General features: G+C 37.3%; 1 protein-coding gene across 1 annotated transcript in view; it reads left to right on the forward strand.

Annotated features, from left to right (window-relative positions):
* Window positions 1-11,236: 11,236 nt before the first annotated feature.
* Window positions 11,237-17,288, forward strand: part of CRISPLD1 (cysteine rich secretory protein LCCL domain containing 1) — a 46,285-nt gene continuing 40,233 nt past the window's right edge. Inside the window, exons 1-2 of the mRNA XM_003902881.4 lie at window positions 11,237-11,680; window positions 12,681-13,000. Of these exons, the coding sequence (XP_003902930.1) occupies window positions 12,743-13,000 (258 nt within the window). The 5' untranslated portion in view covers window positions 11,237-11,680; window positions 12,681-12,742. The remainder of the gene's footprint in view (window positions 11,681-12,680; window positions 13,001-17,288) is intronic.

The following is a 17,288-nucleotide window of genomic DNA, read 5'->3' on the forward strand; positions in this document are numbered from 1 at the left end:
CTGGCAAAATAGGTGGAAATAATTCCTCAGAATATGGAACCAATGTTGTTAGTTGTCCTTAGCAGGCATGATGGCCTTCAGGTTTGTCATAATTAAATGCATATAATAATGAAATTGATATCTTGAGCACATTTTATTTTTTCAGATATTATCTCCTGTGGTTAAACTTCAAGACTAGACCAACCTTTGGCTTTCACTATTCTCTCACAGTTATGAAAGACATGATCCTTACATTTGAGAACAGAGCGAGTCAAAGCAAATTATGACACTTTCTTGGCAGAAACCTCTTAAAATTAGGGCAGTTTTAATTTTAAAAATTGACAATATTTTGCCAATAATTTGGTTTAGTGAATTTTATACATGAATGTAGTCGTGAATTTTTTTACTTGTACTTGCTTACTTTTCCACAAACATGAGTAAAGAAAATTTTCTTTTAATATACCTCTTATCTATAATTGTACTAATAATAATTCAAAGTTGCTCCTTTTTATAATCATCCAAAGGCTTTTGCCATGTTTTTGTAAAATGGATGAGTAAGTGAAAACTAAATTAATGAATAAAATACATTTCTAGAGGTTTGTTGAAACGCTCTGCAGGTATTTTCATGGTGCTGATTACCAATGAAAAGCAACCAAAGTCTTGTAGACTTATGAATCAGTAAGACATAATTACTGAGTATTCATGAAATACCAAGACAGAGCTGCCTCTGTCTAAGGATATTATATTCTCCCTTAGACGGCCACAGTAGTACAGTGACGCCAGGGTTATGCCACAAACTGAAGATCAGTAGCAAGGTATATTTTACCAAATTAAATAGCTAAAAAGCTTTTTTCAGCAAAAGATTTTTAGTTAAATAGATTTTTAAGATACAAACTTGTTAGTATTAAAAGTATAGTGGCCCATCACAAACAAAAATTTGTCTTTTAAGATAGTAAGAGAGGGGAATTGTGGATAGAATAGTAAAAGGGGTAACAGTAAAAGAAAAAGTATATTATATGACTTTATATTCTTTTCCTTCATGTTTGCACTTCTTTAATTCTATTCCTATCCCTTGGTTTAACAAAGTGATCCAAGGGCAGACTTTAAACAAATGGTGAGAAACCAGAAGTAGAACAGGAAAACTGGTTTGATAAAGGCAATTTTTTCAATATGTGGGACCAGCACTTCATCTTATTAATAGATGGTCTGTAAGTTGAATTGTTACTAACAGATAAGGTATTAATTTAAAATAGAAATCAAATCTATCTTATGGGATTTGCAGAAGTAATGGTTTTTCTTACATGCTCCTTTCCAGATGTTCTTTTTATAACTACAGGCAATCTTAATTTTCAAATGTTCCAAATGTATAATTAAAGTTACCGTTTCACCTCAATTTAAAGTATTAAATCTTGAATAAACTTGGATAGACTGCTGCTTTGGCAAACCAAGAAATGTGTCTTGAATTCTTCTGATTCTTTCTTCACCCATTCTGTCTGCCATCTGGCTATAAGCCACTCTTCACTTCTCAAAACACACACACCTACTTCTTCCTTCCTGGCACAAGCGTGACCCTACGTTTTAAACATGAATTCCTTTATATAATATTGTTCAGGGCAGAAAGGCTTTGTACTTCATTTTTCCTTTTCTATTATCAAGAAATATGTCTTACCTTGGATTTGAGACTATATGCTTTGTGTTGTTCGTCTTCAGTCAAGTGAATGTGCCTTTTTGTACCACCAGATCCTTCCAAACTCAAGAATCCCACTTAGTTTGAACCACTCTTTCAAGGCCGTTTTTAAAAAGATCATGTGGCTTATTTCTTAACATATGACATTATCTTATGATTTTATGACAATAAAAGTTGTCCAAAGTTAAGTCACTAATGAGGGTATTAGCCATTAGTAAGATTTAGAAACTTCAAAACAGACTACTCGGCCTGCATCTTCTCTATTAGTTTGCTTTAGTTTGCTATTTCTTATTTACTGTTCCCTGCTTCCAAGATCATTTTTATATTTTCAAAATATACTTGTTCCTGAAAAACAAAGGACTGAAGGTGAGACAGGCTTGGTAGCAAGAAGAGGAAGAGTGTGGCAAGCACAGGTGCTTTGAGGAAAAGGTTTATCATCAAACTGTGTTCAGACTATTCACAATAGCAAAGACATGGAATCAACCTAAATGCCCATCAATGGTAGACAGGATAAAGAAAATGTGGTACATATACACTATGGAATACTATGCAGCCATAAAAAAGAGCAAGGTCATGTCCTTTGCAGGAACATGGTTGGAGCTAGAGGCCATTATCCTTAGCAAACTAACACAGGAACAGAAAACCAAATACTGCATGTTCTCATTTATAAGTGGGAGCTAATTGATGAGAAAACATGGACACCTAGAGGAAAACAACAGACACTGGATCCAGTAGGAGCATGGAGGATGGGAGGAGGGAGAGGATCAGGAAAAATAACTAATGGGTACTAGCCTTAATTCCTGGGTAATGAAATAATCTGTACAATGAACTCTCATGACACAAGTTTACCTATATAATAAACCTGCGCATATATCCTCGAACTTAAAAATTAAATGAGCAAACAAAAATAAATTCTGTTCAGGTCACAATCTCTGTGAACCTCAATAATATTTATTTCCCATAGTTTTTATAAGATTGGTACATTAAATATGAAAGTATTTATCAGTCTTTTGATGTGATAGTTTTGTTCAACAGACATTAAAATATTAATGTTTCGGCCTGGCCTGGTGGCTTACAGCTGTAATCCCAGTACTTGGGGAAGCTAAGGCAGGTGGATCACCCGAGGTCAGGAGTTCAAGACCAGTCTGGCCAACATGGTGAAACCCCATCTCTACTAAAAATTAAAAAACTAGCCAGGTGTGGTGGCGAGCTCCTGTAATCCCAGCTACTCGGGAGGCTGAGGCAGCAGAATCACTGGAACCTGGGAGGCAGAGGTTGCAGTGAGCCGAGATCACATCACTGCACTCCAGCCTGGATGACAGAGTGAGACTCCATCTCAAAAAAATAAACAAAAAAACCTTAATGTTTCTGTAAGGACTTACAGAAACATCTGTTGGGCATTCATGTCTGTTTGTGCAACTGACAGCTCTAGATACTCTGAGTATTACACATTATATGAATTTATCAAACAAAATATCTCATGTATCCCATAAATATGTATAATTATTGTGTGTGTATCAATAAAAAAGGAGTAATTCACCTTTTAGATGGAAGCAAATCTTAAATAACAATTATCACTTTATCACTGCAATTTACTTACTGTTTATCTGATCTAGTCAGTGAGAGGAGAGTAAAAATACAGGAATCAATAATGAAAGAAACCCAGTAATACATTAACAAAAAATATTGGGGGCTTATAGAAACATTTACTTGGTATTTTGTGTGTCTGGCAGATTGGCTGCAGTCTTGGCTGGCCTCAGCAGGACTAGGTTAGACTCCAGGGTTTAGGTCAATTCAGACATACTCAAACCAAAGAGCAACAGCTACCTGGGTATGCTGTTCTGATGGCAGGGGGTAGAAGTTCAAAGAGGGAAGGCAGAAATCGCCACGCCCCCAAATCTTAGCTTGATATAGGCACTCTGTCACTCCCACCCACATTCTATTTAGCAAGGCAAGTCACATGGCCCAGCCCAAAGTCAGTGGCAGGAGAAAGAAGATTTGTAGGCAAATAATTTGATTTATCACTACATGGAATATACTTAGTTATCAATAAATGGTGCTTTAAAAAACAAAAACAAAAACAAAGCCACTTCCTTGACTAATTGCATTTTTGCACCTAAATTCTAGCAAGTACATATTAAATTGAATGTTGTTTATTATGACTTTAGATAGCTAAATAATATTTTACATAGAATAGTATATATTTTACCGATCCTACTATCTGGATCACAGGTGTCATTAAAACTTCCACTTAGAGAAGAGGATTTTCTTAAGTCTAAAAGACATGTTCTTCCTGTTGAACTTTGCTTTCTTTGAGTATTTGAGGATATGTGTAGATTTTATGTTGTGGGTAGAATACTTCTATATGAGGATGATTAGAAGTTATTGGAAGATTTAGGATTTGGGATGAAACTTGAAAGGAAGGAGAAGAGAGAGACAGGCAGCAATTGAGAGAAGTTATAATTTGGGGAATAATTTGGTCAAATGACACAAGGACAAAAATATTTAGAGGCAGGGAGGTGCCAAGCATGGGTACCCGAGTTAAGAGCACAGCATGAAGCAAGATGGAAGCAAAAGCAAAAGGCACCTTCTGTGAACAATGCAATTACACATAATAGAGGTTATGAATGTTTTAAATCTGTATGTGAAAGCTGGTTATTTAAGCATATATTCTATCTTCGTGCTCGGTTTATTGTTTATAAAGTCATTATTTAACAAAACTTTTTTTTTTATTTTATCATATTCCACTTTTTTTTTTTTTTTAAAAAGGAAAGCATTTCTAAATCTGTGTTAATTCTCGGGCTTATTCTCAGGAGACTAGTTAGACGTGACATTAAAAATAAAAAGTTGCATATTTTCTTCTGTATTTCCCGTGTTTTCCCTGCAACTTATCTAATTAACTTTTTAAATCTCTCCTTCACTATCTAGTGAAATAATGTATTTAACATTGAAACGCTACATACATAGGCACACATATACTATTTTTAATGTATTTATTTGTATGTATTTGCTGAACCCAGGGATTTTAATTGTTTTACCTCTGTAAAATATGACTCTTTAAATTACAATTAAAAGTGGACTGCAAAGTTTTTGCCAACTAGTTCTTCATGGGCTAACAACAATTGAGAAAGCTTTCATCCTCCTTATATTAGGATGAAAAGCCTGTCTCTGACATTAATTCTGTAGATAAAAGTGTGAATACTTTTCCTTTTACAATGCTTGCCTTTCAACTGCCCCTCCTGGTAAACCTAAAAGACAACTTCTAAGCCAGGCACATTGAGAAGCACTTCTACAGGTCTAGAGAAATAAGAAATCAGCAAAAGATGAAGCTGCAGCTAGATTTCTCATGCCACCCTGAATGTACTTCAGAAATACTTCTTTAATTTTAAAACTTTGTAGTATTATCTACTATTCTGGATATTGTATGATATAAAGAAATTAAAATACAGTGCTTCAATCTAGACAAACAGTTTTATATTAGTGAAGTGCTCTTTTTAGTTTTACATCTATGGCTCCTGCTCTGACTTATGACATTCTTACGACACTCAGATGCTAACACTCTGAATACGCCGGATATTCATATAAGGGATAAAGAGATTTATGGAAATAAAAACCGTGAATTGATGACACATACATAGTAGAACATCAGTTAAACAGCATCATTCTGAAATACAATTCTTAATGAATATTTGAGTCCTCTCTCTAGAAAACATGTTCCTGTGGATGTTAAGAAGAGTATATTGAAAAGGGTGAATGGTCTAGAAATGGATTGCATTTCCCTCTCTCCTTCTTTAAAAGAAATATTTACATTTATACATTTGAATCTCAGTGAATGGCTGGTGTAGTACTTCTTAACTGCTTACTGAAAAGCCGTTCATGGTAGTGGCTCTGCAGATACTGTAGGGAGCAATTATGCTATGTCTGGTACATCCGGGGACATGTGTGTACTTTTCTAAGAAATAATAAATATTCCAAAATTCCAAATTTATTTGTTCATTAAACACACATGGCAAGAAATACAAAGATCATATCATCATAATCTCTTTTCACAAGGAGATGTTAGCATTGTGGGAGAAAAACAACAAGTATATGAATAGCTACTATTTACAGAATAGAAAGTGATTAGATTTAGAGAAATGAGAAGTACCAGAAAAAAAATGGCTGACTAGAACAATTAACATCTTTGCAATGGGGATGGTAAGGGTGTGCATACTCAGAAAAAATACACGGAAGAGATTTCAAGCTGTGAAAACAGTATCAAGGAAAGCACAGAAACACATAGAGAAATTATTCACATTTCTTTCAGATGCACAGAGGACAGTAAAACTGCAGAAGAAAATTAAAAATGAATTATTACGTTCAGTGATTGAAGATCGGTCAAACTTCAACAAACAGATGACAAAGTGGGCGTGCAAATGTAAAAATAAGCTTAAAATTATTACTTTCCACAATCAAGAAATAAGGAGTTTTCAGATTATGGAATTAATATAGGCCTCAGCAGTAATACACTTTTTTCTTTTTAAAAATTTTATAGATTTAGGGGACATGAGTGTAGTTTTGTCACATGGATATATTGTGTAGTGGTGAAGTCATCCGGATAGTGAACATTGTACCCAATAGGTAATTTTCCATCCCTGACCCTCCTCCCACCCTCCCACCTTTCTGAGTCTCCAGTGTCTATTATTCCACTCCGTATGTCCATGTGTCCCCACTGCTTGTCTCCGTCTTATAAGTGAGGACGTGTAGTATTTGACTTTCCGTTTCTGAGCTATTTCACTTAGGATAATGGCCTCCCGTTTCATCCATGTTTCAGCATATTTTTAAATAATCCAGTTGAAACATCATAATAATTCTAGATTTAAAGAATGATAGCATTTTTTTCTGTCTCTTATTTCTGGAACTTGAATGTTCTCCAGAACAAATTCATGAATTTTTTTAATAGTGATGACAAGACATGTAAGCTTTACATATAATCGTTGTAATCTTAAATTATTCCTTCTTCACATTATAACACAAAAACCTATTTCAGACAGATCAAAGATCTAACTGTAAAATGTAAAATAATAATGCTAGAAGATAACACAGGAGACTTTTCTTCATGATTCCAGGATAAACAAATATTTCTCTAAAGGTCCTACAGAGCACTAGCCATAAAGGAAAAGACTGATAAACTGGACTTCATTAAAATTAGGACATTCTGTTCATCAGCAGATAGGATTAAGAAACTGAAAAGGCAAAGCAAGGAGAGGAATAATAAATGTATGATACACTTTATGTCTAAAAAGGACATATACCAAAAACAAAAAAAATCTTACAAATTAATAATAAGAAGGTATACAACCTAGTTTATCTACTTGAGTTGTACAGAAGCATACCTTAGGTCCCAGTAGTTCTACTCTAAACTACATAGCCAATTTTTCAAAAAGTGTAAATATGTGCACAAAAAGACATGTATGAGATTGTTCTTAGCAGTACTATTTTTAATAGTCCTAAACTGAAAGCAATCCTAATATTCAACAACAGAACGGACAAATAAATTGTAGTATGTTCAACAAAGAAAAAGCACAGAAGTACATATAGAAATTACTGACTTTTTTTCCAGCTGCATAGACCGAAGCAAGGGTAGTGAAAAAAAAAAAAACACACACACACACACAAAAATGAAATTTTAAAGTTGTATTTATTTATTTTTTATTTTTTAAAATTTTTTTTTGAGATGGAGTCTTCCTCTGTCACCCAGGTTGGAGTGCAATGGCACAATCTCAGCTCACTGCAACCTGTACCTCTCAGGTTCAAGTGATTCTCCTGCCTCAGCCTCCCAAGTAGCTGGGATTACAGGAGCCCGCCACCACGCCTGGCTCTTTTTTTAATTTTTAATTTTTATTTTTTATTTTTAGTAGAGGTGGAGCTTCACTACGTTGACCAGGCGGGTCACGAACTCCTGACCTCAAATTATCCAACCGCCTCAATCTCCCAAAGTGCTGAGATTACAGTCATGAACCACTGTACCTTGCCAAAGTTTTTTTTTTTTAAATTGGCCATGTAGTTATTGCATATACAGCTACATATAACAACAGGAATAAATCTCACAAACATATTGAAATAAAAGAAAACAGACAAAAAAGAAGCCAGACAATGGGATTATTATAGACCACAGACTCTTTGGCTTCCAATGTAATGAAAGTTAATACGGGCCAAACAGATTTCCCAGACAAGGCTTTTATTTGGGGCTAGTGCTTGAGTGTAAGGGAGACAGCAGAATCAAAAGAATCCTCCAGTTGACTCCCTGAAAAAGCTGGTATGGATTTTTTAAATTAGGCAGATCAAGGGAATTGACATCATGTGTAAGAAGTTATGCAGGCTAGGTTGGGCAAACCTTGTGAGGGGTACCGGATGCAGGTCAGCATCTGTGGTTGCGATGGTTATCTTGAATAATGGGGCCATCTGGAGGTCTGGCCAGAGGCAACAAGGATGCAAATCAATTTTTCTGCATTCCTTCCTGAGATCGGACACTCCACAACCTTGATTCCGTATTTGGGTCTTCTAAGGCCAGTTTCTGGACTTAAATAACATTTACCCTATTCAAGTACTTTCTACTTACTGTTATGTTTTAAGTGCTTTCGTGCATTAACTCACCTTAATACAAAAGTAACAGATGAGATAGCTACTATTATTTCCCTTTAAAGAGAAAGGATCCAGGGCCGTACAAAGTCCAATGACTAATGGCATTTCATGAATCTAATTTAGGCAGCTTAATTTAAATTCCATGTTTTAAAACATTGTCCTACACTGATTCTATCTCCTAACGCAACAGGAATTCTATTCTTACACCTCCCCAATAGAGGATGTACTTAACGAAAAAAGTGGTGATAGAACAGACATGGGGTCATGAAATTATACAGTGAACAAAATGTCTCTATATACCCACTTTTGCAAGTTCGGGGATAGGAAAACACATAAGAATAGATTTAAAGATAACTATGCACATAAGCAGAAAATAATAGCCACATGGAGAAAATACGATATTGACAGAAAAATGTATCTCTTTGTAGAAATGTATCTGTTAGAACGCTTTGTGGTGCACACAACCGAATACCCAAGTCACTGTGATTTAAACATTCGTTATTTATTTTAGCAAGAAAAATGGAAGATAGGTGTTGTGGTGATTGGTCAATGGCAGGGGAGTCAGGCACAGTTGTCTTTCTGTTTGGCCAGGGTAATGGGTTTCTGCCCTCAGGCTTGTCTGTCTTCTTTGCAAAGTAAGAGCTGCATCTTTCAGTTTCACAGACTTACACATTGGTACCTAAAGAGACATTTTCTCTTTTTGCATCTCTTTTTTATCACAGAAGAAAACCTTTGCCAACCCTCCTCCTTACCCCCAAGTCTCCCTTTCAACAGCTAGGGTTGCATGACACGCCCATGCTAAATCAGTCACTGGTGGCAGGGATAGATTGTGATGCCTGGCTTTGACTAATCAACATTCGCCTCCTGAAGATGCCAGTTTGACAGCATGTGAGAGGGTGGATACCCCCAGTAAATTGGAGGCTATGGGCTTGGAAGGAAGAAAGGGGTGGAAGGCTGGTTGTTGGTTAGGCAACCACCAGTGTTTGCCACAAGAAAGTAGTAATGCTAAAAACAACCAGGGCTTTACAAGTAACAGCCTTAGCCACAAACCAAAGTGCCACTTTTACATGAATTCTGTGTGAAGAAGACATTTTCTTATGTCTACACACAGATTTCTCAACAACAAATAAAAAATCTGAACAGTATCATCTTTGAGTATTCAAGAATATTGTGTTTGATTTTACTGTTCAAAATGGCATTTCCGACATATATACTCAATCAGGAATGACAAGATGTATTATTGAAAGACTAAAGTTAACATGATGAATGTTTAAATCACCTGCAGTACCCAAACTGGAAGCCAAAAGAAATGCTGAGTCAAAGGATAATTTTTTCTCCTTGTTTAGAGAAAGATTTGGAATTAAAGCCTTAAAACAATTTTTATTTTCTTTAATGTAAGCCTTTAGGGTGTTGGATTTATCATACATCGTGTAAGAATGTTTATAACAAATATTCAAGGGTTACAAATTCATTTAACTTCACTTCCCTATCATTTTAATTCCCTTCTTCCTAATTTGAATTCTCTTTGCAAATGTTTCAAGTAATATTATTACTTTCAATGGCTCTTTATTCAACATTCAGTATACTTTTCAATGCCACATGAAGATTGTAGTATAAAAACATAGTTTTCATCTGCTGTAACAAATGATAGTTATTTTAGTCTAAACTTTGGCGGTTTTCTATCAGTTTCTAGGAGGGAAAGCCAGTTTTCTCAACCCTGTGCATGGAAATTATGAATAGCTACTAGAAAAATACAAAGTCAAGAACTTTTTGTACTTAAAACTGCTATAAAATTGCAAAATTACACTTTTATAAAAGTCTTATGTGCATCAAAACTTTTCACCTTCTGCATCTTTCGAATAAGCGATGCTTCCCTTGTCTTTGTGACAGGAAGCAAGGTCTCACCTTCAGCTGAGGCTTACATTTGAGTTTTTAGGTTTGATAGACACGATGTGGTTGAATGTTGGAAAGAGACAGGCAACAGCTTGGGATGATTTGAGTTATGACCACAATGTTGTACTTGATTTGATCATATGCTAGATACTCTAGCATTTAGAAAGAAGGAAAATTGAGATTATGATTCACCACATTAGGGAAGCAAACATAGATGGATTAAAATAATTAAAAATAAAAATAAAAAAACAGCTCCACACTCGGTAGGGTAAGCTGTTGTGAATTTAAAATTAGCAATTTTCTTACTCCAGATTACAACATGAACAAAGGAACGGCCTCTCTTTTCACTACCTATTCTGGCGTTTCAATTCTTGTCAACAATCCCTGATAAATTAACTAATGGCATCCTTTATATCAACTCCTTAAATGTATACATCATAAGAAAAAAAAGTGCTATGGCCACCTTGAGAAGACAGTGCCTCATATTTTATGAATAAAGAGGATGTCTCAACTGTCAGGCCATTCTGAGTCACATATTGACCCCAAATTCTATTGAACATCCTCCCCATTTGGATCTCATCAAGGATGCGGACCCCTGGGAAAAATAAAAGGAAAAGACTTTCTTTCTCCATTTCGTCCCCTATTTCCCCCTTTTGTGCCTCCAAGATTGAAGGTGTTAACCCCATCCCCCACCCACTCCATGCTCTCTGGGGCAGCCCCTTCCTCTGTAAGGACCCTGAAAGGCATTTCAACGTATCAGCAGAAAGGAACTGAGTGGGAGGAGGATCTTTGCATGCAGGGGAGCTGGCGGGGTTGACGGGGGTTGGGGCCCTCCTTGCACATATCTCCCACGGGGGGACCAGACCTTCCGGGCTCGGGTATTGGGAGCCCAAAGCACGCCTACAAAGGCCGATCGCCCTGGCTTCGCAGCGTCCCAGAGAAGCAGGGCGGGCTGCTTCTGGCGGCTCTGGCGGGCCTCTGGCCAAGGCAGGCTGGAGGTGGGGGTGGGCGAGGAGGGGCGCTGAAGTCACGTGCCCGCGCTGGGGCCGCAATAAATGCTCTGGAGCGCGAGGGAGCGACGAAAGCGCTCGGCGCCTGGTTCTGCGCGCACCGGCTGCACCCAGCAAGAGCAAGAGGTCGCCTCCAGCCTCCGCAGCCGAGCCTTGCTGGTGTCCCCGCCCGTCGCTCCTGCAGATAATGCTCAGAGGCTCTGGGGCGCCCACCCTGGCAAACTAACGAAGCAGCTCCCTTCTCACCCCAACTGCAGGTCTAATTTTGGACGCTTTGCCTGCCACTTCTTCAAGGTTGAGGGAGCCAGAGAGGCGGAGGCTCGCGTATTCCTGCAGTCAGAGCCCACGTTGCCCCCCTGACGCGCGGTGCTCGGGCCCTTCCCGAGCGGGGCTCTCGGTCTGCGGTCCCGTGTGAAGGCTCTGGGCGGCTGCAGAGGCCGGCCGTCCGGTTTGGCTCAGCTCTGCCAGGAAACTTCACACTGGAGAGGTAAGGGCGATTCTAAAACGCATCGCTGGGTCGTCAAGCTGCCACCCTTTCCTATCTCCCCTTTCCTTCTTAAACTGTACTTTAAAAAAAAAAAAAAAGCCTACTGGTACAGAGTGGTTAGGCTCGAGGGGTGGATGGGCTACTCGGAAAGCAGCGACGATAGAGATTAGCGGGAGCTCCAGTTCTTGTAAGTGACTTTGTTGGTTTCACCTCCTTTCTCTGTCGCGCGCTTTCCATTTGAATTCAGAGAACTGTGTGTGCCTTCACACTCGAGAGGAAAAGCTCTCAAGTTGCCGGGGAGCTGCTGACTTCTTCGGGTGCAGGCCACAGATTAGTCACAAACTTTCCAGGAAATACTGAGTTCTTGACCTGAGCCTGAATAAGAAGAGGCTTACCTCAGGGACCCAAACCGTTCATTTGCAGTAGTTCACGGGGCCCCGTAGATGTACCCTTGGATGCATATATGAATAGCCTTTTGTATTTCTTTGAAACATTCACTCTCAATTTTAGAATGCTGTGGACATTTTGAGTGTCTGTGCAACAGAGATGTGCCACTGGAATAATACCAAATAAAATATTAACACCTTAAAACTCTTCATAGAGAAACATGAACCTCTAGATTGAAATCAAACTTTCTAGGTGTATATAACATCTTTTGCAGAATATGTGTAATGTGTAGCCACTTAAAGTCTTGCAATTCACATAGTATTTTCAAGCTTTGACTCTTCTAGGCTACTTTTGCCATTTACGTTTGGCCTCAGGGGTATTATCTTGGACAATACAGTTTTCTATTTTGTGGAAACTACATTGTGAAAAGTCCTCTGGAAGAAAAAAAAATGGGTTGGAGATAAGTTATTTCAAAATGTGGGTGTCCATTTTCTGTTGTTAAATAGATAGATCAAACTGACACACTTCCTTTGTAACTACTGTTTTGCTCGTGTTATTAGAAAATTCGTATCTGCCGGTATTTTCATCTTAATCACATGACATGTCGTTATAGCCAAAAGGAGTGGAAGAGCCTGTCTTGGAGATTTTCCTGGGGAAATCCTGAGGTCATTCATTATGAAGTGTACCGCGCGGGAGTGGCTCAGAGTAACCACAGTGCTGTTCATGGCTAGAGCAATTCCAGCCATGGTGGTTCCTAATGCCACTTTATTGGAGAAACTTTTGGAAAAGTACATGGATGAGGATGGTGAGTGGTGGACAGCCAAACAACGAGGGAAAAGGGCCATCACAGACAATGACATGCAGAGTATTTTGGACCTTCATAATAAATTACGAAGTCAGGTGTATCCAACAGCCTCTAATATGGAGTATATGGTAAGGACGTTTTTCAAGTGGTATGTACAAAAGAAATGTTTATTCATGCTTTCAGTCAGCAGTCCTCATGCTGTTCTTTACTCTTTAATCATTTGTTTTATATGAATATTTTATATGTTTTAAGAAAAGATTTTCTTTCAGGGTATTTTCCTCTACGTATTCATTTATTAATAATGTTCCTCTTGTTTCTAAGAGCTCTTGACATTTCAGAGTAGGACTAAATGCCTTTAGATGCAATGTTCCTACTAAGTGCTGTAAATTTCTACTCTTACCAGGAAGGTTAATATAGTGAAAATGGAAAACAGCTGGTATATTTGCTGTTAATTGACTTAACTGAAAATTTACTTCCTAATTCCTGATAGAACCTTTTTATGAATGGTGGATCTGAAAATGGACTAATAATTGGAAGAAACTTTCTGCATTGCTGGTATATATAGTTTCTAATGGGTCTTTGTTTCTTATAGACATGTAAATGACATTGTAAAAGATACATTTTTATGGTTGCTTTATGTTAAACAGTGCTTTGGCAATGGCTTTTTTTCTCCCCTTGGATTTATTATTTGTGAACTTGAAGCATGAAAATAAGCCTGGGCAAAGGATTAATTTAAAATATGCAACTTATCCTTAACAACCTTATGTTTACTCTGAGTAAATTTGTAACTTTAAGGGACAGAATTACTTCTTTAAGACTACTAGCATGTAACTTATGAGTATACTGCCATTTCATACCCTAAACATTTAGAAAACTTCAAAAATCAGTTATTATATTCCTTCTATGAATGAGGAATGCACTAGCAAAGCCTGATAATAAATAGTTGTTGGTGATGGCAAAACTTACTTAACAAATGTTGGAAATGGCATTTTCATTGCAGTTAATTTTCATACATTAGTTTTTTTCTGCATTTACCTTAGTTTTGGTGGATATTCTTTATTTGGATAATTTTCATGAAGCATGGAAGTTCTGAGTTCCTATCACCCATTATAAAGTATGGCATTATACTATTTTAACTTTTACCAGAAAAAAATTATTTTACCCTAAAGAAAGTAGGTGGCACTCAAGAGAACTAATCAGGGATTAAGAATTGAGACTCAGGAATGAGGCTGTCTGGATTAAACTTCTGGCACTGACACCCTCTAGCTATGTGACACTGGGCATTTGCTAATTTCTCTCTACTTCAGTTTCCTGGTGCCTAGCATTATATACTCACCTCAAAGGATTATTCTGAAGATAAAAGGAGATAATCTGGACACAGTGTAGCTCATTATCAAACATACTTCAGGATCTCAGTAAATGTTACCGAGACATGTATAACTAATTTTATGTTTCCTTATATGGTTTAAATATAATATCTAAGGAAATTGCCAGCTCTTCTCAAAATACTGTGCAGGACATGACATCTGTCATGTCTCATATTTCTGCTTCTTGTATAGTGTTTGTCTAAAGTGAAAAATTCTATGACTTCTTCATCAATGAGACTTCAAACAGAGTGGCCAGTTCTGGAGCCTTTCCAACTAGGCTACTGAATGCTTATTCCATGTGAATAGGTATTCAGCTGCTTTTTACTTAAGGAAGAACTTGGGAGTTCAAACCCACAAAATGCAATCTGAGAATATTTGTGTGTGTTTTAAGTGATATGGAAATCATGGAAGAACAGTTCTGTGATTCGTTCTCACGTCTGGCTTCCAAATAATAATAATAATAATAATAACTGCCTAGTGTATGATATCTGGTCTGGGATGTTTATATGAGTTTCTTTTTAGTTTCACTGGTTTCAGTCTGTCCTTGAAATGTAGATTCAGAAACCAGCCAGGGTTTATATTGTGTTGCCCTTAGATACTATTAGCACTGGAACTGTGTCTTGGCCATTAACTGGTCTGCAGAGAAGTGCATTGCCCAACTGTAATACACATTTTCTAGAGTACAAATTTAAGGTGAAGTCTAAAATACTATTTTATTTGAAATACTGTTGATTTAGGCATTTTATAACAATGTAAATGAGATGTAGATCATTCTTGTGAAAATCCAATTTATTCAAATCGTTATTTAAAATGTATTTATTCTGAGAAAACAAACCTTTAAACTGGCCAAAGGGCTATTTCCTGTAAAATCTGCAATGTCCTATGATAAGTACTACTGGTTTTGGCCCCTTCTACCCTATATGTCTGTCATTTCATGTTAAATGTTTGAATAACCACTTACCTTATTTATACTTGGTGCATATTTTAGGTAACTCTTTGTCCTTAAACCTATGGGAGCCAGGCCGTATCTGAACATTATTAATGTTACATTCCTACCCCTACTCTTTTACTCATTTAACTTTTAGGGTTAAAAATTGAGTCTGGGCTGGGTACAGTGGTTCATGCCTGTAATTCCAACACTTGGGGGCAGAGGTGGGAGGATTACCTGAGGTCAGGAATTCTAGACCAGCCTGGCCAACATAGTGAAACCCCATCTCTACTAAAAATACAAAAAATTAGCCAAGCATGGTGGCATGCATGGGTAATTCCAGCTACTGGAGAGGTTGAGGCACTGGAAACGCTTGAACCCGGGAGGGGAACATTGTAGTGAGCTGAGATCATGCCACTGCACTCCAGCCTGGGTGACAGAGTGAGACACTGCCTTAAAACAAACAAGCAAACAAACAAACAAACAAAAAATTTGAGTCTGGAAAGCTTATTTTCTGTTAAAGAGCTTTAGGTGTTGATTGAGAATAAAGAAATAGACTCATTTGAAAATTTGCTTGTAAGCAAGGACACAGAATTCTTTGTTCACGTCTGTGAGTAATGCCAGAGGAGCACAGAACAAATGGAACATTTCTAATTTTGAGTGCTAATCAGTGGATGAGATGAGGTATATATTGTTTCTGAAGGTGGTCAAAAACGTGAATTGTAGGAAAGAGTTGGGGGTATATGTCAATTAGAGGAAGAGGAAGAGAAAAATGCAGGGTGGCAGGAATTGGCAGGCTGGTTGTAGAGAGCTGGAAGCAGATTAAGTTCATGGAAGCAGATTAGTTGATGAAAGCACAGACCTTGTGGCAGAGTCAGGATGGGGAGAAATAAGTTATTGGTGATAGAAACCAGTAATCCTAAGGAAGGAGATTACCTACATTTAATTTGGGGTAAATGGAGAAACTGGAACTTTTAGGTCATTCAGTGATACTGTTGCTGAAGTGGCAGTGGGTTTTGGAGGAAAAAGTATTGGCTTTGGACCTAGATTTCAGCAGGTTCACATTTTGCTTCTGCTGCTTATTGGCACGTGAACCCTGATAGTCAGCAAACATTCTAGGCGTTGTTCTTCTCATTGGCAAAATAAATGAAAGAATATAAACCTTATATGTTTATTGGCCATTTTTATGGTTTTTTTTTTTTTTTTTTTTTGAAAAATGTCTGTTCATGTCCTTTGCACACTTTTTAGTGGGGTTGTTTTTTTCTCATTGAGTTCCTTGTAGATTCCATATACCAGTCTTTTGTCAGATACATAGTTTACAAATATTCTCTTCCATTCTGTAGGTTGTCTGTTTACTCTGTGGTTATTTCTTGCTGTGCAGAAGCTTTTTTGTTTTAGCACCATTGGTCTATTTTTGTGTTAGTTGCATTTGCTTTTGAGGTGTTTTTCATAAATTCTTTGCCTAGGCCAATGTCTAGAAGAGTTTTCCCTGGGTTTTCTTGTATAGTTTTTATAGTTTCAGGTCTTACATGTAAATATTTAATTCATAAATCATGCAATATCACTCAGCCATAAAAAAGAATGAAATCATGTCTTTTGCAGCAATGTGAATGGGACTGGAGATCATTATCTTAAGTGAAATAATTCAGAAACACAAAGTCAAATCCCGTATGTTCTCACTTACATGTGGGAGTTTAAATACTATGTGCACATGGATATACGAAGTGAATTAATAAATGCTGGAGACTTGGAAAGGTGGCAAGGGTGGCAAGAGATGAGAAATTATGTAATGTGTATATTACATTATGTAATGTATGTAATCATGTAATGTGTATATTGTACACTATTTGGGTGGTAATTACACCTAAAGTGCAGACTTCATCACTACACAATATATCAATGTAACAAAACTGCACTTACACTCCTTAAGTCTATTAAAAAAAAAAAAAAGAATACAAACCTGACAGGTTGTAATGAGATAAGCCATTTGCTACTGTGGAACAGCTTTGCTTTCTTCAAGCGTTTGCATTATGTGTTTTAAGACTGCATTGCTTGGTTCTTCCATGTCCCCATGCTCTTGTTTCCCACACATGGGAAACTTGGGAAAAGTTTGTTTCCCAA

This window comes from Papio anubis, chromosome 8 (assembly GCF_008728515.1).
Source record: "Papio anubis isolate 15944 chromosome 8, Panubis1.0, whole genome shotgun sequence".
Classification (NCBI taxonomy): Eukaryota; Metazoa; Chordata; class Mammalia; order Primates; family Cercopithecidae; genus Papio; species Papio anubis.